General features: G+C 47.7%; 1 protein-coding gene across 1 annotated transcript; it reads left to right on the forward strand.

Annotated features, from left to right (window-relative positions):
- Positions 1–1,334: 1,334 nt before the first annotated feature.
- On the forward strand, positions 1,335–10,680 carry LOC125945060 (uncharacterized). The gene is made up of 2 exons (XM_049666619.1): positions 1,335–1,697; positions 10,294–10,680. Exons 1-2 carry the CDS (start codon positions 1,347–1,349, stop codon positions 10,678–10,680), a joined length of 738 nt encoding a protein of 245 aa, XP_049522576.1. The 5' UTR covers positions 1,335–1,346.
- The last annotated feature ends 10,267 nt before the right edge of the window (positions 10,681–20,947 follow it).

The following is a 20,947-nucleotide window of genomic DNA, read 5'->3' on the forward strand; positions in this document are numbered from 1 at the left end:
TTCCTAACTCACTTAAAACTGGGAAAATAATTCCTGTCTTCAAAAAAGGCCCAATTGTGAAAATATTAACAATTACCGTCCCATCTGTACAGTGCCATTTTTTAGCAAGGCTATTGAAAAACTTATCTATACCCACCTCATGAACTACCTAAATAAGTTTAGGCTTATCAGTCCCCTCCAGTTTGGGTTCAGACATGGCTACTCAACCGAGTTAGCGCGAGTTCACTTAACTGACAAAACAAGCTAGCCATTCACCGGGGACTAATTGTAGGGGTTATATTTATTGATCTTACGAAGGTGTTTGACACACTAAATCATTGCATCTCGTTAAATAAGCTAGTGCAATTCGGCATTACTGGTGCACCTCTAGAACTGCTCCGCTGCTACTTGTCTAATCGTTCCATAGTTGTCTGTATAAATGATCATTAGTCTATCAATAAATTAATCACCAGTGGTGTTCCTCAGGATTCCATTTTCGGTCCATTGCTTTTCTTATTATTCATAAATGACTTACCTAATGTACTGACCGATTCAGACTGCCTATTATATGCCGACGACACCACATTATACTCATCTCAGCACACACTAAGCGCTCTGCAAGCTACATTCAATACTGACCTCTCCAACATCCACACATGGTGTACCTTAAACCAACAGCATATAAATCCAGTTAAGACAATGTTTGTCCTCTTCCATAGTCCACCAAAAGTATTAGTGTAGTGGGGATGAAGCAACGCATGCAGCAGTGGGACACTGTCTTGGCTATAGGTGCGAGCGCAGATCGCGAGCTGTCGACGCCGGCTGAGACTGTCTTTGTGCCCGTCGTGCAACCCTTCTGCCTGACGTCCAACTTTTATAAACCCCCTTCCAAAGTGGTGGAGGTGCTGGGTCTGCAACCCTGGAACTCCGAAGTCAGACACTACCACCTGCCCCGACAATGCCTGACGAAACCACCAAAGATTCCGCTGCCCAATCTCCGCTGGTCTTCGTAACCTGGCGCGCTGCGCCTACGCGACCCTCCCTTCTTTAGTGGTACAGATGACCACGATGTGGAAGATTGGCTGGCGACCTTTGAAAAGCCGCCACAATAAGTGGGACGACCCGTCCAAATTACAGAATGTGTCATTCTATCTCAAAGATGTCGCAAGCCTGTGGTACCACAACCATGAGGCCGACTTCGCTACATGGAGTGCGTTCAAGAAACACTTCGCAGACGTGTTCGACCGCCCTGCTGTGCGCAAGCTCCGCGCCGAGCAGCACCTCTGCGGACGTGCATAGCAGCAAGGCAAAATTTTACTAGCTACATCGAAGACGTCCTAGACTTGTGCAAGCGCCTGAATCCGCCCATGCCCGAGCAAGACCAGATTAAACACATCTTGAAAGGCATTGACGACGATGCCTTTCAAATGCTGCTGGCAAAGGACCCACGCACCGTAGCTGAGCTTACGACCTTGTGCCAGAGCTTTGACGAGCTCCGTAAGCAACGCGTCTTAGGGCGGCGGCCGACAACAGACGATTCCCTTGCCGCCTTAACCATCGGAGGTGACCACGAGACGCTACTGTCGCAAATCAAGGAGTATGTGCGTGAGGAAGTGGCATGGCAGATCTTGTGTTTATCGTATCTGCCGACCCCAGAAGTGCCTACGCACAATCTCGCGCCGTCTCTCAGACAAGTCATTCAGGAGCAGGTCTCCGAGGTGCTGTCGTCCGCCTCTCAGCCGACACCTGTTGCCGCACCACTGTCATGAGTAAGAGGCCGGAGGCGAAATAAAAGAAGACAAGGACGATGTGATCGGAGCGTTCCGAACGGCGCGAGCGCGCGAGGCGCGTGATCCGAGCTGTCATCGAGGGAGAAGCAAGGCTGAGCGAGCATTATCGACGTGGCTCCGGGCCAGGAAGGTCGCATCGCCAGCTCCGCTCTGGCGACGGGAGACTTGGGGGTCTGGTTGAGTCCGTGACGTTGGCCGTCCATGGTGTGGCCGTCGACCTCGGCAAGTTCGAGTGAGGCTCCTGGACTGGCTGCAGCCCCTCACGGCAGGACCGGGCACCCCAGAAAGGACCCCTCTTCCACGGCAGACCGGCACGTTCGATGATCCCCGGAACGCCACGTCGGCACTCGGGAAAGGACCGAGACGGAAGCGGCGGCCGAGCACGTCGCTAGGTCTAAGCCGTTGCGCGTCCCTGCCACGTCAGCAGCGACCGGGTTACCCAGGCTCCCGAGACGAGCCAGTTGAAGGACCGACTGCAAGGCAGCAACGACTATACGACAGTCGGCGAAGGCGACGACATTAAGAAAGGTCCAAACGAGATCCCCGCCGGGAGAAGACGAGCAACGAGGCCGAACTCCGTAAGAACGACTTTCTTGCATCGCCACAGCAGTAGGCCAGTGATGCCAGACTTTGGTGTAGGAAACGCCCAGGACTAGCGTAGGCAAAGTTAAGGGCATGAACTTAGAGCATATTTATTGATTCATTAGGTTGTTTTTGTTAACCTTTATTTGTTCATTGTGTTTTAGTTCAGTGCCTTCTAGTTTGAATGAGTTTTTAGTTTGAGGTTTTTTGGTTTCGAGTGTGATTAAATATCTGCTTGCTGTGTCGCCATGCGTCTTCCCTCCATCTCTCATAACACCTGCACGCCCCCGAGATCAGTGACAACAAAAACACATCACAATTGGCGAGCTTGCCAGGATCCGTTCCCGGATTCTATCCAGCCCAGTCACTGATTCTCGGAAGTTGTAGAGATGGATTGGGAGGCGATATCGGCCACTATTCGCAAGCAGAAGCTCAGCAAGGAGCAGGGCCTCAAATTAATCGAGGAGGAAAGGAAACGCGTAGAGGCCGCTCGATCATCAGAACTTGCTGCAGTTAAGAGAGCCTACGAAGAGAGGAAACAGTTCCTAGAGAAAGAGACCACGATGCTGCAAGAAAGAGCTCAGGAATCAAAAAGAAAAGCGAGTGAGGCCGAGTTAAAGATAGAGAGTAGGCCCACTAGTGTAGTAGAGCAGCCTGAAAGCGCAGGGACGTTAGAAGACACAGGTATAGTAGATAGCGCCCGTGACGGCGTTGAGGAGGAGCTCACCACGGAGCCATTGAGGAAGAGTGAACAAGATAAGAGGGTAGCTGACCTACAGACCGAGGTTTGGGTAAACAAGGAGCAGGGCGTAGTAGAGGAAAAAGTAGATTCACCTCGGAATGACAGTGAGGTGATAATCGAAAACAATTTCAGGGATCGACAGGCATCAGAAATGAGGAACCAGCCAAACTCCGAAAGAAAAGAGAGGGAGGATAGATGCGCTAGTCGCCTAAAACGCGCAAAGCATGAAGGTAGAAAGAAAACTCCCAGTAGATGGAAAAGAAAACAGCGTATTAAAACGCAGATGCATGATAAGAGGCGGACGTCAAGGAAAAGTATTAAGAGGCCAGAGTTAAGGCAGGGACATTCCAAGCCGCCCAAGAAATGTGCAAGAGGAGGAAAGAGGAAGAAGCAGGCCGTACGTAGGGAAGCGTGGGAGCTCCGTAAAAGGAGGAAAAAATAGAACAGGTATAACTGGTAGGCTACAAGAGAAATATAATTTAGGAACGCCCTTGAATTGTTAGTCCTGACAAATGTGTCTTGGGAACAAGTTTATTCATGTAGAAGGTTTAGGGACAATGAACTTCAGTGCAGTATGTGCCGAAATGTGAATGGTGCGCGAAAGTGTGGTGATGAGTAGTGAGACACGTCGATGCACGAAAAAGTAAGAAAAGCACGCAAGCTACAATGAGAGAAGAGTTCATCACAGAAAAGAAGGACAAGAGAAAGCAGTTTTTTGGAAAAAAACTCTTGAAGAGGGGGCCATTGTCATGAGTAAGAGGCCGGAGGCGAAATAAAAGAAGACAAGGACGATGTGATCGGAGCGTTCCGAACGGCGCGAGCGCGCGAGGCGCGTGATCCGAGCTGTCATCGAGGGAGAAGCAAGGCTGAGCTAGCATTATCGACGTGGCTCCGGGCCAGGAAGGTCGCATCGCCAGCTCCGCTCTGGCGACGGGAGACTTGGGGGGTCTGGTTGAGTTCGTGACGTTGGCCGTCCATGGTGTGGCCGTCGACCTCGGCAAGTTCGAGTGAGGCTCCTGGACTGGCTGCAGCCCCTCACGGCAGGACCGGGCACCCCAGAAAGGACCCCTCTTCCACGGCAGACCGGCACGTTCGTTGATCCCCGAAACGCCACGTCGGCACTCGGGAAAGGACCGAGACGGAAGCGGCGACCGAGCACGTCGCTAGGCCTAAGCCGTTGCGCCTCCCTGCCACGTCAGCAGCGACCGGGTTACCCAGGCTCCCGAGACGAGCCAGTTGAAGGACCGACTGCAAGGCAGCAACGACTATACGACAGTCGGCGAAGGCGACGACATTAAGAAAGGTCCAAACGAGATCCCCGCCGGGAGAAGACGAGCAACGAGGCTACAGTGTACTAGTACACTGTAACGAGGCCGAACTCCGTAAGAACGACTTTCTTGCATCGCCACAACAGTAGGCCAGTGATGCTAGACTTTGGTGTAGGAAACGCCCAGGACTAGCGTAGGCAAAGTTAAGGGCATGAACTTAGAGCATATTTATTGATTCATTAGGTTGTTTTTGTTAACCTTTATTTGTTCATTGTGTTTTAGTTCAGTGCCTTCTAGTTTGAATGAGTTTTTAGTTTGAGGTTTTTTGGTTTCGAGTGTGATTAATTATCTGCTTGCTGTGTCGCCAATGGTCTTCCCTCTCCATCTCTCATAACACCTGCACGCCCCCGAGATCAGTGACGAAAAACACATCACAACCACGCACTTATGCGGCTGCCGCTGCAATGCCTCCGCGTCGAACGCCAGCGGTGGCCCCTCAACCTCTCCGACAGCCACCGGCGCCATTTCGTGGTGCACAGCAGCACATGGTCAACCCGTGGCGCACTACTGACAATCGACCGATATGCTACGTTTGCGGAATTCCCGGTGACGTAGCACGCTTCTGTCATAGGCGCTTTGCGGCTGCCTCAGGTGCACCAAGATACCGCGACTATTCATTCCGCTCCCGGTACTACACTCCACAAGACGCGCCGCGCACCTGAGGTACACGCACGAAACCTCCAGCCTGACTAGAGTGACCTAGAATATGGGAGAGTGTCCAAAGCGCCGGCTCCGGCGAGGGCCTTTTTCTGTGAACTGCCGCGCCGCGCCGCTGCTGCTCCGGACCCGTGGGCTTTTCGCGCTCGCGAAGCGCGCGGGAAGCGAGGGTCGTCTGCTACGCGCTATAGTTTTTTGCGTTCATTTTCCCCGCAAAGCACTTAAACTGTATTTAACTTCAACAGTGTGGCGCTGCATGGAGCTTACCCATATGTGAGCGTTTTTTTTTTTTTTGTGCTTGGGCAGCAAGATAATGCAAAAACTAACGTATCAAACTCATTAGCGCGGCCTAGCTCCGGTGCTAGAGTTCGGGAACGGTATTACGGTAACTGTGCGTGCGTAGAAACGCGCTAAATGAGTCCGCGCAAGGACAGAACGTAAAAAAAGATGGGCACGTGGGCAATAGCACCATGCTTGCAAGAATAAGAGTAACGAAAAAAGTAAATTACTCGCGAAGTCAAGTGAAATACCTACGTGCATGCAGTGACCGCTTCGCTCACCACTACGCGCTTTTCACTCACGGTCGGTAGTAGTTTAGAGCCATATGCATATGTATTTATTCATGAATTTTTTAGCCTCGACAATACTTTATCATGAACAGAGCGCAGTGAGAAGGTGTAACGGAAACAAGAGAAGGAGCAGAGACGGCCCTAACGCCGCAATATTGTTGGCCAATTTCGCTTCAGGGGATAGCGCGGTACACGAACAATTCTTGCTGTACGCTATCTCTTCAATACAAACTTCGCGCACGTTGTACCTTAAGGTTCAGCGTGAGCGAAGATGGTTTCAAATTCAGACATTCGAAAAAAAAGTCATCCCAGCCAATAGGTAAACAAACATAAAAAAGGTAAACAAATATATATTTTTCGACATTGAAATGAATAGATAGCTACTACTGGCCTAGCTATTTACTCATTTCTTATGCAAAAGTTATTGCAGCAATAGCCTTGTTTTATTAATCCGTGAATCCTCTCTGAAATTACCAACGTATAACTTCTCATGATATAATAGTTATTGCTTAACGTGTGATTTTTTACATAAACTAACAAGCATTCATGGCGCGTGATGATGTTTGTGCTTGCATTATATTGAGTGGAACATCTTCTTGAAAATTACAATCTTTTATGCACTACAAATATCGCTATTGATTATACATATCCCTAAAATAGTTACATTCAATCAGTAAAACATGAAAAGTTTATGTTCTGGTGATTAGTTGCCTCTTTCATTACGTAACTACAAGTACGTAATTATTCATCGTAAGTATGTGCGCTGTGTACGAACCAGCGAGCGTGCGCAATAAATATTCCTAAAGTTACTTTCACGTTAAAATTCGCTTAGTGTTTGCGCTCTTGCAACAAGAAGACGAAAGACGAGTGCACATCCGTAAAGCATCACGTTCATTTTCTGACGTTCGCTCGTAATTATGAAATGAGGCGTACGTACACAATGTTGCACTGTTAGCATTTAATTTATTTTGGTTGTCTTGTTTTTCGCCGCGTATATATTTAGCGTACCCTTTGCCGTGCTATAGCTTAGTGGCTTTGGTAGGTTGTACTGCTAAACTCGAAGACGCGGGTTCGATTCCCGGCCACGGCGGCTTACATTTCTATGGAGGCGAAATGCATAAAACACCCGTGTACATAGATTTAGGTGCACGTTCAAGAAACCCAGGCGGTCGAAATTACCGGAGCCCTCCAATACGTACGGCGTTTCTCATAGCCATATTGTGATTTTTGGATATAAAACCCCAGAAATTATCATTACTATTATTACCCTTTACATGTGCTCTCAGTTCTTCATGATATATGAGCAAGTTCGACACACTGAGGTCGAGATTGGCATTCAACATGGTCTTATCGTCACACCCGCACCATCAAAGGGATTTCTGCCCGAAAAATGCGGGTTTGCACCACACGTGATATTGTTTTCATTAATCGCGACGTGAATGCAAGTGTGTCAAGTTACTAATGCCATGACCCATCAGTCATCTTATTCACACATTTGTGCCTTTCCACGCTATACTTTGGAATATATACCAAGTGAACGAGACGCGAGAGTTACGCGGTTTGTATTTATTTTGGTACCGCGGCCCCACCGAAGGACGCATTACGCTTCCCAAGAGCCTGTAAAGGATTTCGCCTTAATAAAGAAACAGCAAAGCGCGTGAGGCAGTCTTATAAAACAAATCGAATGCATGAAATAAAAGAAAGGGAACCAAAGGGTGTAAAAGCGTTAGCATGAGCTAGCCATTTTTCCATGTTCTCCTGGTTGTCATCGCGATATCCAGCTTATTTTCTTCTGCAGCACGTTCAGGTTGCTCATTCCACGCATAACTAAATGAAGTGAGCGCGCGGAATGCGTTACTCAAACAGCCGCGTAACGCGGACCAAACGAGCGAGAAGTAAATACCCGTATGCACAGCCGGCAAACGCGTTCTCTGTGCGGTGAGTCAAAGTGGTATTACCTTGCGGTGACGTGGTACTTAATATATCCCAAATTATTGCGATGTTGGCTAATAGCAAACAAAAAAAGTTGTCGCAGTTTCACCTGAAAGGTGAAGCATCAATTGCGATAGCAAATTTGTAGAGAGATATACGGAGTAATGATATTAGCTTTATCAGCTGTATAAACTTGGACATGCAGCAGCACCGGCAACGCGCCGAACTGTTGTAGTTTGAGGTTTTTTGGTTTCGAGTGTGATTAAATATCTGCTTGCTGTGTCGCCATGCGTCTTCCCACTCCATCTCTCATAACACCTGCACGCCCCCGAGATCAGTGACGAAAAACACATCACAACCACGCACTTATGCGGCTGCCGCTGCAATGCCTCCGCGTCGAACGCCAGCGGTGGCCCCTCAACCTCTCCGACAGCCACCGGCGCCATTTCGTGGTGCACAGCAGCATATGGTCAACCTGTGGCGCACTACTGACAATCGACCGATATGCTACGTTTGCGGAATTCCCGGTGACGTAGCACGCTTCTGTCACAGGCGCTTTGCGGCTGCCTCAGGTGCACCAAGATACCGCGACTATTCATTCCGCTCCCGGTACTACACTCCACAAGACGCGCCGCGCACCTGAGGTATACGCACGAAACCTCCAGCCTGACTCCGACCTTCAACCCTTTGCTTCTCGTCGCTCACCCTCGCCCAATAATAATAATAATAATAATAATAATAATAATAATAATAACAATAATAATAATAATAATAATAATAATAATAATAGCCTTTATTGCGAGTTCTTTGGTACATGTATTTTTTGTGAGGTCTGCCCAAGCCTTCCAAGGGCTTGTGTGGCAGAGACCTGACAGTCGCGGCAAAATCACTTTAACAGATTCTCGAGCATAACTAATGCTCCCAAATAAAAACTAAAGCTCTTCATCATTTTTAATAACACTTACAAATTACCAAGAAAGCGCTAAATAGAGTGAAAAAGGTGCTATATTGTTGCGTGTGGAAAGACACACACGAAAGAAGCTATTTACAATATATTTACACTGGAACCAAAACCGCCAGGCCGACACCTTGCTCGCGCCAAAAGCCCAGACACACTTCATCGTCTTTCTCGCGGCGGCTCGTCTCTTTAGCATCTCTAGATGGTATCGTAATAATATGGCATTGTAAAACAAAACACATCACACTATAACATGAATAGACACTGTATTAGCACATGTTCTAAAGGAAAACCGTGAGATAACATTGGTTTAAAGTCTAAACCAATCATAATGTTCACAATAATAATAATAATAATAATAATAATAATAATAATATATGGGGTTTTACGTGCCAAAACCACCATCTGATTGTGAGGCACATCGTAGTGGGGGACTGCGGATTAATTTGGACCACCTGGGTTTCTTTCTCGTGCACCTAAATGCAAGTACACGGGTGTTTTGTGTATTTCGCCCCCAGCGAAATGCGACCGCCGTGGCCGGGATTCGATCCCGCGACCTCGTGCTCACCAGCCCAACACCGTAACCACTGAGGAACCACGGCGGGTGAGACTTGTTTAAACCTTTAATATAAAAGTGGAGCAAGCAGACGGCGACCGCTTCGAAGTTCCGTGCTTGGTTTACGGAGCCGGCACGTTGGCAGGTTTACCCAGCACTTCCACCAAAAGATGTAACGGGGATAACGTTTATTTAGGAAGTATTGCTATTGTAGTGGGGATGAAGCAACGGACGCAGCAGTGGGACTCTGTCTTGGACGGAGGTGCGAGCGTACATCGCGAGCTGTTGACGCCGGCTCAGACTGTCTTTGTGCCCGTCGTGCAATACTTCCGCCTGCCGTCCGGCGTTAATAAACCCCCTTCCAAAGTGGTGGAGGTGCTGGGTCTGCAAACCTGGAACTCCGAAGTCGGACGCTACCACCTGCCCCGACAATGCCTGACGAAATCACCCAACAAGCCACCGCCCAATCTCCGCAGGTCGTCGTAACCAGCGTGCTGCGCCTGCGTGACCCTCCCTTCTTTAGTAGAACAGATGACCACGATGTGGAAGATTGGCTGGCCACATTCGGAAAGGTGAGCGGCAACAATAAGTGGGACGACCCGTCGAAACTGCAGAATGTGTCATTCTACCTCAAAGACGTCGCAAGCCTGTGGTACCACAACTATGAGTCCGACTTCGCTACACGGACTGAGTTCAAGAAACGCTTCAGCGGACGTGTTCAACTGCCCTGCTGCTGCGCAAGCTCCGCGCCGAACAGCGCCTCCGCGGACGTGCACAGCAGCAAGGCGAAAATTTCACTAGTTACATAGAAGACGTCATCGACTTGTGCAAGCGCCTGAAACCGTCTATGCCCGAGAAGGAGAAGATAAAGCACATCTTCAAAGGCATTGACGACGACACCTTTCAAATGCTGCTGGCAAAGGACCCACGCACCGTAGCTGGGCTTATACGACCTTGTGCCAGAGCTTTGACGAGCTCCGTAAGCAACGCGTCGTAGTTCGGCGGCCGACAACAGACGATTCCCTTGCCGCCTTAACCATCGCTGGTGACCCCGAGACGCTACTGTCGCAAATCAAAGAATATGTGCATGAGGAAGTAGCACGGCAGCTCTCGTGCATATCGTATTTGCCGACCCCAGAAGTGCCTACGCACAATCTTGTGCCATCTCTCCGACAAGTTATTCAGGAGCAAGTCTCCGAGGTGCTGCCGTCCGCCGCTCCGCCGACACCTGTTGCCGCACCACTCACTTATGCGGCTGCCGCTGCAATGCCTCCGCATCGACCACCAGCATTGGCCCCTCAACCTCTCCGACAGCCACCGGCGCCATTCCCTAGTGCACAGGAGCACATCGTCAATCCGTGGCGCACTCCTGACAACCGACCGATATGTCACTCTTGCGGAATTCCCGGTCACGTTGCGCGCTTCTGTTGTAGGCGCTTCGCGGCTGCCTCAGTTACACCAAGATACCGCGACTGTTCTTTCCGGCCCCGGTACTACGCTCCACAAGACGTGCCACCTGAGGTATACGCACGCGACCCCCAGCCTGCCTCCGACTTTTCACCCTTCGCTTCCCGTCGATCACCCTGACCACGCCGCATTTCTTTGTCACCTATGCGTCGCCGACCCGCCGCTGAGACGGAAAACTAACTGCCGCAGCTCCGGAGGCACGAGCTGCGTCGTCGTCGACCTGTGTAAGTCCTCGCTTGTCCCCCGCCAATGTTGTCGAAGGTTTTTGTTGAAGGTGTTCGAACTCTTGCGCTCATCGATACTGGTGCCACAATATCCGTAATTAGTCAGAAACATTGCTGCTCTCTTCGTAAAGTGACAACGCCACCTACAGCGTTTTCTCTGAGTACTGCAAGCGCACAGTGAATCCATCCGATTGCAGCATCCATCCGATTGCAGACGTACTGTACAATATTGAGTTTATTGTGTTGACTTCGTGTTCACATGATATGATCCTTGGGTGGGATTTCTTGTCGCGCCATCACGCCATTATAGACTGCGCTCACGCTCAGGTGGAACTGTGTATTTGGCAATGTGCCTTCTGCCCATATGCCCGTGCCTGGTGTTGACAAGAAGTTTACGAAGTTTACTTTAGAAGTTAGTTTGACTTCCCTCAAGCATCGTTAGGTCGAACGAACACCGTTGTTCACAAAATCGACACCGGAAACCAACACCCCTTTGTGCCAGCGCCCCTACCGTGTATCACCAGTGGAGCGTCGTATAATTACGGAGCAAGTTAACGACATGCTTCAACGTGGAGTCATCAAGCCTTCCTGTAGTCCTTGGTCATCCCCCGTTGTGCTGGTCAAGAAAAAAGATGGTTCCATTAGGTTTTGTGTAGACTACTGGCGTCTCAACAAAATTACTAGAAAAGATGTTTACCTTCTTCCCCGCACAGATGACGCCCTCGATTGTCTACAAGGCGCCGAATACTTCTCTTCGCTCGACTTGCGTTCGGGTTATTGGCAAGTCCCGATGGCCGAGTCTGACCGTCCAAAAACCGTGTTCGTCACACCAGATGGCCTGTACGAATTCACGGTCATGCCGTTTGACCTTTGCAATGCGCCTGCAACATTCGAGCGAACGATGGACAGCATTTTACGCGGTCTAAAATGGTAGATCTGTCTGTGCTACCTAGATGACGTCGTCGTGTTCGCCCCAGATTTCGCTACACATCTCGCCCGCCTGCGCATGATTCTTCAGTGCCTTACCAACGCCAGCCTTCAGCTCAACCAGAAGAAGTGTCATTTCGGGGCTCGCCAGCTCACCATACTGGGTCATCTAGTCTCAAAACACGGCATTCTTCCTGATCCTGAGAAACTTCGCGCAGTTGTGGAGTTTCCTAAGCCGACTAACGTAAAAGAACTGCGCAGCTTTGTGGGCTTATGCTCGTATTTTTGTCGCTTTGTCTGGAACTTTGCCTCAATCATGGCACCGCTTACGAAGCTACTTGCAGGCCCTGGTGACCTTTCAAATTGGACTCAAGCCTGCAACGACGCCTTTACTACATTACGGCATCTGCTTACCTCACCACCCATTCTGCGCCATTACGACCCGACTGCGCCAACTGAAGTACACACTGACGCCAGCGGTGTCGGTCTTGGTGCAGTACTCGCGCAACGCAAACCAGGCTTTTCTGAGTATGTTGTAGCTTATGCTAGCCATGCCCTCACCAAGGCCGAATCCAACTACTCGGTCACTGAAGAAGAGTGTCTCGCGATTGTGTGGGTAATAAGCAAGTTTCGTCCATACTTATACGGCCACACTTTCGACGTGGTGACTGACCATCACGCTCTGTGTTGACTGGCTTCCCTGAAGGATCCTTCTGGTCGCCTTGGACGTTGGGCTCTTCGCCTGCAAGAATTTGACATTCGCGTGGTGTACCGATCGGGGCGAAAGCACTCTGACGCGGATGCACTCTCCGGATCTCCTGTGAACTCGAATGAGGAGCCGCATTCAACTAGTGCCTTTCCCTTGGCTGCTCTTACCGCCACAGACATGACATCTGAACAGCGAAAAGACCTCTGAATCACCTCCCTCCTGAATGTTCTTTCCGCTCCGCCAACTTCTGCACACCCACGTGCCCTTCGCCGCCAAGCCACACATTTCACAATAGGGGACGAACTATTATATCGTTGCAACCGGATGGCTGTAATTAAGTGGCTGCTCATCATCTTTAGCCACATGCTGTCTGATGTCTGTGCATACTTTCATGCTGACCCCTAACATGCTCATGCTGGTGCGCTGAAAACGTATGAGCGGCTCCGCCAACGTTATTACTGGCATGGACTATACACATATGTCCGCAAATACATTCGGTCTTGCCAATTGTGTCAACGACGGAAACCATTTCCCCATTCGCCTGGTCTCCTGCAGCCTTTACCGTGTCCTGCACGCCCCTTCGACCGTGTCGGAATCAATCTTTATGGCCCACTTCCGTCCTCTGTCGTTGGTAACAGATGGGTCATCGTTGCAGTGGACCACCTAACGAGGTATGCGGAAACAGCCGTGCTTCTTTCGGCTGGCGCTCGTGACATTGTGAACTTCCTTTTACGTCATTTTGTCCTCTATTTTTTTATCCGATGTCCTTCAGGAGCTCCTTCGTTCATGCCGTACAGTTCACTGCACATCTACAGCCTACCACCCAGAAACCAACGGACTAACAGAGCGCTTCAACCGCACGCTGGGAGACATGCTGTCCATGTACATTGATTCTGACCACTCTAACTGGGATGTCGTTCTTCCGTTCGTCACTTACGCGTATAATACCGCGACACAGTCGACCACCGGCTTTTCCCCATTCTTTCTTTTATATGGCCGCGAACCATGCACCACACTCGACACCATTTTGCCTTATCATCCGGACGTCTCCGAATTCAGCCCAGTTTCTGAAATGGCTCAGTATGCTGAAGAGTGTCGTCAGCTGGCCCGCTCATTTACTTCGGACAACCAAGCCCTCCAGAAAGATCGCCATGACCACAATCTAACTGAACAAGCTTTCGCCGTCGGCTCCCTTGTATGGCTCCGCATACCGTTTCATTCCCCTGGCCGGACTCCCAAGTTTGCCCCCAAGTACCAAGGCCCTTATCGCGTCATCGAGTGCCTATCTTCCACCACCTATGTTATTGAGCCGGTCAACCCAACCTCTGACAAGCGTCGTCTTGGCCACCAGGTGGTCCACGTGAGCCGCCTCAAGCTATATCATGACCCCCTTATTCTCATGTCGCCTTGAGTCGCCAGGATGGCTCCCCTTCACCGCCGGGGTACTGTAGTGGGGATGAAGCAACGCATGCGGCAGTGGGACACTGTCTTGGCTAGAGGTGCGAGTGCAGATCGCGAGCTGTTGACGCCGGCTGAGACTGTTTTTGTGCCCGTCGTGCAACCCTTCTGCCTTACGTCCAACGTTAATAAACCCCCTTGCATTAGTAAATCCCATAACAATTACTTGGAATAACTATGTACTACCGGTATGTGAAAAAGTGAGATTTCTTGGTGTTACCTATGACAAACACCTAAAATACCACTGCCATGTCAGTTCATTTCTGCATAAAGTGTCATTTGGTATTCATGTTCTCATCAAAGCCCGTGGATATTTTGCACCACATATTCTTACTTCGTTATATCATGCATATATAGGCACTAGCCATTTAACACACTGTTTGTCTACATGGGGAAACACATCCTACTCACCTCAAGCCTTTAGAACGCCTCCAAAACCGTGCCTTGAAGCTCATGACATTTACACCCCTGCAATGCCATTCCTTGCCTCTTTACCAACTTCTTTGTATTCTACCCCTTCGGTATTTATTTATTTATTTATTCTTATGTTTCGCTTCATTCATCTTGACATACCTACGGACATCCTTTTTTTGTGTCACATCGTTAATTCATACAACACAAGGCTTTCTGAACAGAATAATTTCCTTTTACCGAAAATCACATCAAATTATGGAAAGTTTACCCTCAGATTCGCTGGTATAAGTGTTTGGAATGCATTTACTGCAGACATTCAGATTACCTCTTCTTTCTAATCCTTTAAACGAAAATTTAAAAAAAATTTGTTAGAAGAGCTGCTTTCTCTGTGCTATTTCTTTTTCTTCTTGCTGATTTTCCTTTTCTTCTTTGTCTTCTCTGCGGACATGTGTTTTCTAGTATCTTTGTGGGAATTTATACTATGTATAAATTTCTTCAATTTCTCCACTATAGATTTTAAAGAAATACGTTCGTGTTGTATTGCTTTAAATTCACAAGTTAAACTATCTCCATAATCTGTTTTTATGCCTTTGATAGCTTATCATAATGAAATAACCTTTTTATGACATTTATTTATTTTTATTGTATTATCTTATTTTGTTTTTATATAACATTATGATTTGTGTAAAGTCGTAATTGCTTGTTGGATGCATCCTGCTGCTATTTATGTGATTATATTGTATGCATTGTGAAACAAGAGGTCCCCCGGACAGTTATACTTTGGGACCTCCTAATGTACTACCTAAGATGTATGCTTTTTTTTGCTCTTGCGCTACAAATAAACTTCAAACTTCATTCAGGTCTATATGCGTGCTGTGCTTTCGTTTGCACATGTGCATTGGTACATACGTCTCAGCGGACAGCATGTGCTGCTTGTGTCGCGCCAGTAAAATACTTGCGAGTACAATGCAATGGCGACGCCCATGCTGCGCTGTTGAGCAACCAACGCCTGCCTGCGGGAGCAAGGAGTGAGGCACGACACACACGAGGTTTCGGAATGTTTCGGAGCAGAAGACATACCACTGTAGCCACGGACTTGACATTTTGAAGTGCGGTCGCTCTCAGCAGGAGTGGCTTAGAGGCAGCAATTTCAAATTTCGGTTTATAACGTGAGCTGAGGGCCCACATTTTAACCTGGAACGGTGTGTATGACCGTATTTTGGCCCTTTACTTTAAGTTACAATTGATAAACTGAGAACAATTGGACGACCATGTCGTGACCCCTTAAAGTGGATGGCTAGGCCTTTTCTGCAAGTGCCAGTGACCCAATTATCTACAAAGATTTTTATAATCCATCGCATTTGACAATTGTCATCAAACAGCACTTGATTAGCACCACTGTGTGGGTGTATGCCTTAATATATAGTGGACAGTCCATGTAAATTAGGTTTTGACACTTAATCCTTTAGGATGGAAGATGAGCTGAGCTCGTCAAGTGCAATCTTGCAAAAAAAAAAGACTAACGACAAGACCAGCTCGACCAGCGCTTTTCTTTTTTTTTTTCGTGCAGACCTGAAGACGATTTGAGCTCCTGTGTTGCTCCGCGCTTCTTACACATATAAATAACGTCAGATGGGGTAAGTAGCTGTTGAGTTGAGTGAAGTTGGGAGCATAGACACATTGGTTGCAGTGAAGCCCGCCGTCAATGACGTGTACAAAAAAACTTTACTACTAAAGTTCACAATTTTAACAGAAACCTTTGCACGCTATTGCTTCATATGATCATCACATTCGTTTGCACGTGACGTTGGCAGCATACACTAACTAGTGTGCAGTGCAGGGCACCACTGCTCCAGCGAAGAAAATGTTTTTTTTATAGTAGTAACGCTTACCTTCCTAAAAATCTTTCGCATGGTCTTGCTAGTTTAGCATAATCGTCCAAATGGTTAGCACGCCAAAAAAAAAAATACATCGTTCTTACAACTTTCATTTTTTTATGGTCCTTAAATGGGCCCTGAACACCCCCTCGGGTTTGGTGAAATAACATAGTCTGCGGGTAGCATACGCTGCTGCGAACATCTCAGCCAAGTTTTGCTGTCCTACGCGGTGCATGGAGCTCACAAGCGGAGCACGAAGTCACATTTCTCTCAAACACTCTCGTTTTAACCGAAGCCATGATTATCACTCTTTTCTGGGTGCTTTATTTTGTAATAAAGCACATTCCCATACCAGGCTGCTGTTGGTAGCTGCGATCGGCTACACCACGGTCGCTGTGGGCTGCCGCCCCGAGTCCACTGGCTAAGCGCACTGCGGCTTGCTGAGGCCAACCGCGTTTGGCTTACGCTTTACCGCGTCGTAGGCATCAAAATCGGAAGTCGTGGCGTTTACGTTAACATCCAAAATGAAATTTTAACTGCGTGCCACTGATATTTCGAAGGTGGAGCGTTGTGGCCCCACCCCACTCCACTGTAGCCTTCGCAGTGCAAGGCATTGAAGAAAGAACGGGAGTACAGCGGGGGCCGTGTTCGATTGCCAGTTCTGCTGAACGCATTGAAGTACTTTTTACGGCAAAGTGTTTCTGAAATAGCCTATTTCACTTCAAATGCCTTTCTCCATTTCGATAAAAAGTGGTTCAGGGTCCCTGAAAAGGGCCCCTCGCCAAGTCTGGCCATTTCAAGCTGACAAGCCCAGTACATACAATGTGCACTAAAAATCGTGTCTGCTAAGTACATCCATACGCACTGCGTAAAGGGCTTAAATTTCAAACAAAACACCGTTAGCCATTCTCGCAGGAGTCGACGCCAATCTGCAGTGTCCCTCACCCGGAGTCGACGCCAATCGCGCAGTGCGCCTGCGTACACGGTAGTACTGTGACGTCACTCATATTTACACGTGACTTCTAGAATTATTCAAGGCAACATCAGTTATTTGTTTAATCTGTTAATTGCGTCAATAAACGAATTATAGTTTAGAGAAATTATAAAACCTACAAACCGAATGTCTGCATGTTTTTGTTTTACTTCGTACTGCAGTAAGACATCTAATTCCGTTTCGTCTGCTTGTTCCCAATCGCACGGTCGCGCGCGCAGATAACCGAACTAAGTAATTTTCTACCATGTTCCAGCGCCGCGATCATGCGCTTTCATCCTCTCACGCCTGCCTCAGTTCTCGTGATTGTGTCACTGACTTACACCGCAGATCAGGTGTTCTCGTGCAGAGCACGCAAAATCATGCGCTTCGCAAAACGAGAAAAAACGCAACAGCTCGCACGCGAGACCGTCACTGGAAGTGCGTCATCAGCAAAAACACGAGAGAGAGAGAGAAAAAAAAGAAGGCGGGGCCCATGACATACTTCTCACGCAATCCTCTGGCTCTGGTACGCGAGAACGCAGGGAAGGAATTTCGCTTGTGGAGGCTAGACGGGGCAAGCGGAGAGAGTATGTTGGTAGTGACGCTCGCCTCCTGAAATCATGAATTTGTGGCAGTTCAAATATTTCTATCTCTGCTATTAATGAACTAATTTGAAGAACTCTTGCATAGAAAACTCTTAAGAGGGCACGTAACAGCTTCCAGCGTATAACCAAGATGTGCTATATGGCCTGGTGAGGGGCCCTTTAAAACATGAATAAAAAAAAAAAAGAGGCCCGTGATGCAGCATTGAAATGCAGTGGCATTTATCTGTGTATGTATTTCAAAAATAACAGCAGACAATCCGGTCAGAGAGGCACGGGTGATGCACATGATGCAGCAGTCGTTTGAAGCAATTAAGGCTCTAAGTGCATATTTATCCGCTTTCTTCTTGCCAAAGTGCTGTCCAAGATATCGCTCTAAAATGTCATGATGCCGTATTTCTCAGTTAAGTGCCAGCATACTAATCACTGTACCATGTTCTACTGGCACACAGTTAGGGCGGCGGTGCCCATGGCCAATAGTGGCCACGGGCACCGCCCTGGCCACTATTTTGCGGCGATGACGCCCGCTCGATTATATGCCAGTCGTATCATCCACCTGCTGATATCATCCAATGGCTGATAGCATTGATAATGCAGGCGCAGCGTTGCTCTGACTACTGACGCAGCGCGGGAAGGCACTATATCATCACAAAAGGTATCGCTACAAAATAGCGGGCCAGGGTTCTTCTGTTGGGAGGGAGGAAGGGGGGGGGGGAGAACATAATTTTTCGATGTTCGTTGCGGGCATGGGAAGGCACATCATGACATGGTGGTAAGATAGGGACGATGGAGGGGTCAGCCCCCTCTCCTTAGCCCCCCTGTACTGCCGCCGCTGGTTAGGGGTCCTCAAGGGACTCTGCACCTTAAATGAGTTCAATGCGAAAGAAATAGTCGAGTATGCTGCTGCTTTTTTTTATTATGTTTTCCCTGCCAGCCAGACAACTACGCAAGCAAAAGAACACTCAACACTAATAAGGAAAAGCAGGAAACAAAATACGACATCCATCGAATAAATACCAAGAAGATTGGAGGCTTTTCAATTTGTGCAATTGATAAAAAACACCGCGTACAAGTGATGCCCCGAATTTATTTTACAATGCTCTGAAATTTTACAAGGCCTACACCAATTAAAGATCTCCACAACCCTTTGTACTTACTTATTTAGCACAAAACATTCCTTTGCATAATAGCTTAGTAGGAAACCTTTACGTGTGATACCACCAGAAGTTCTTACTGGAAGTCACTGCTACTCCTGCCGGGACCCTGTTGGGCTTTTGGAATGTTTCCTGGTTCATGTTGATGCTTTATTACCTAAAAGTTCAGACATTATGTTCACCTAGCTTGTTTTTCAAAACGGAACACTCTTTCCTCAGATCTTGAACGAGACTCTCAAGCTGCTGCACAGTTTGTCTGAGTTCCTCATTTTCTTTTTCTTTATTCTGTAATTCAATTTGCATGTACTTGACCGTTTCCTCTGGGGAAGGTAGCACTTCCAGAGGAAATAGGGTTTCTAATGGAACAGGAAATGACATCATACTAACGTTTGTCAAGAACTGCTGCTTTCTACTACCCTTCGCTTTTCGAAACATACATGCCACTTTTGAGCACTGGGACCTAAGACGACGCTCTAAACCTGAACATAAATGAACATAGTGAGCTCCAGTGGTTATGTGGGGAAGTATTGCCTCAACGTAAGATTTACTGCTTGTTGATATGTCATTGTATATGAGCCGGGCCACAGTGTTGGGCAGCCTGAGTTGGATTGCATTCGGAGAGGCAAAAAGACCTACACTGTCCTCTGTAGCAGACATGCCAGACTGGCTTGAATACTGGCTCAATACTAAATGACTATTCCTTCTCAAGCTCAGGGTCACAGGTTCCTCTTTCAACTGACGAGAAGCAAAGGACTGTAAGATTAGAAAACTTTGCAAAGCAGGACACCAAAAGGAACGCTCCTGCTAAAAATGCTTCAGGTCATATGAGTGAACTATGACACACAAAGGCAAATAAGCAAACACGCCATTAGCATGATGTGCCATTCGACAAACGACACACAACTTAACAATTTGCATTTGCATCCAGCTGACAGCACATCTTCAAGTTTTGGTCCCTTTTGTTGCTAAGGTCCATTACTGTATATGCCAGTCAAAAGTAGGAAGTGCTTCTTGTGGATGCGAGTTGTGGTGCTCGTCAACTTCATGGGCACAAGGCAGGGTATATCCACAGAGGCTGTTTCTAACTGAACACACACCAGTTATTGCAGAGAAATTCACTGCAGAGACATAGGCGCGGAGCACAGGAACAACACTGAGGCATCCAGCAGACTGTTTCCAAAAGAAGGTGCAATTTCCTCACAGCAGTAGGAAGCCTTAACTGTAAAAAAAAGAAAGAGAGAAGGAGAAATGTAGTCCTCCAGAGCAATGGTCTTAATTAACCGTAACTTAAAATGACAAAGAACAGACTACATACAATAAATGTGTGCAGTGGAGTCCCAATGAACAATGCAGGAGTAATCAGTAGAAACACACTTAGAATAAGACTCACGGCACAACGCATATGAAACCAATGTGTATGTTGATGTACAGATGTTCCCTATAAAAACAGCTATGCTGAGGCTCTGCTCATGGTTTTCTAGAGCATTCTTAGAGGTGGGCTTGGTAAAGGCACTATAGAGTTACTACAGGAAATATACCAAAATACTTCAGTTAAGTTAACCTTGGAAGGACTAACTAATAAGTCATGACTCGACATTAGATACCCAGAAAGGTCTACGGCCGGGTTTCCCACAGTGCCCACTCCTATTTATAATATACTACATTAAAAGCGTGGAAAAGATGCTGAAAGCAAGTAAGTTGACTTATGATATCAAAACTAAATAAGATGGCGGAGCAGTGTCTTTCAGGCAAGATTAAAATTCTAATTTCATTTCATTTCCTTAAGTATACCACAAGGGGGTGTTAAATCATGGGTGGAAACATTGAGAAGAAGCAAACTTATTGCCACTTGGCATCAGTTCTGAAGATGCTTAGACAAGTTTTTAGCAAATGATAATGGGCAGGTAATGGCAACAATATTGTGAGAGAGGCCGCTTTCTTGCATTAGCAAATATAGTGATATTAAGCTTCTTACAGATACAGTAAAACCTCGTTACAATAGACACTCAAGGGACCCGGGAAACATGTGTCTTGTAACCAAGGTCTCTT

The sequence above is a fragment of the Dermacentor silvarum genome, chromosome 4 (genome assembly GCF_013339745.2).
Source record: "Dermacentor silvarum isolate Dsil-2018 chromosome 4, BIME_Dsil_1.4, whole genome shotgun sequence".
Lineage (NCBI taxonomy): Eukaryota > Metazoa > Arthropoda > Arachnida > Ixodida > Ixodidae > Dermacentor > Dermacentor silvarum.

What these genes read in the sequence shown, in the direction of transcription:
- LOC125945060 (XM_049666619.1), top strand. Translation starts at nt 1,347, where the DNA reads ATGCCCGAGCAAGACCAGATTAAACACATCTTGAAAGGCATTGACGAC. An exon ending in TTCAGGAGCAGGTCTCCGAG is followed by an intron (nt 1,698 to 10,293) that starts GTGCTGTCGTCC and finishes CAAGTCTCCGAG; the next exon opens with GTGCTGCCGTCCGCCGCTCC.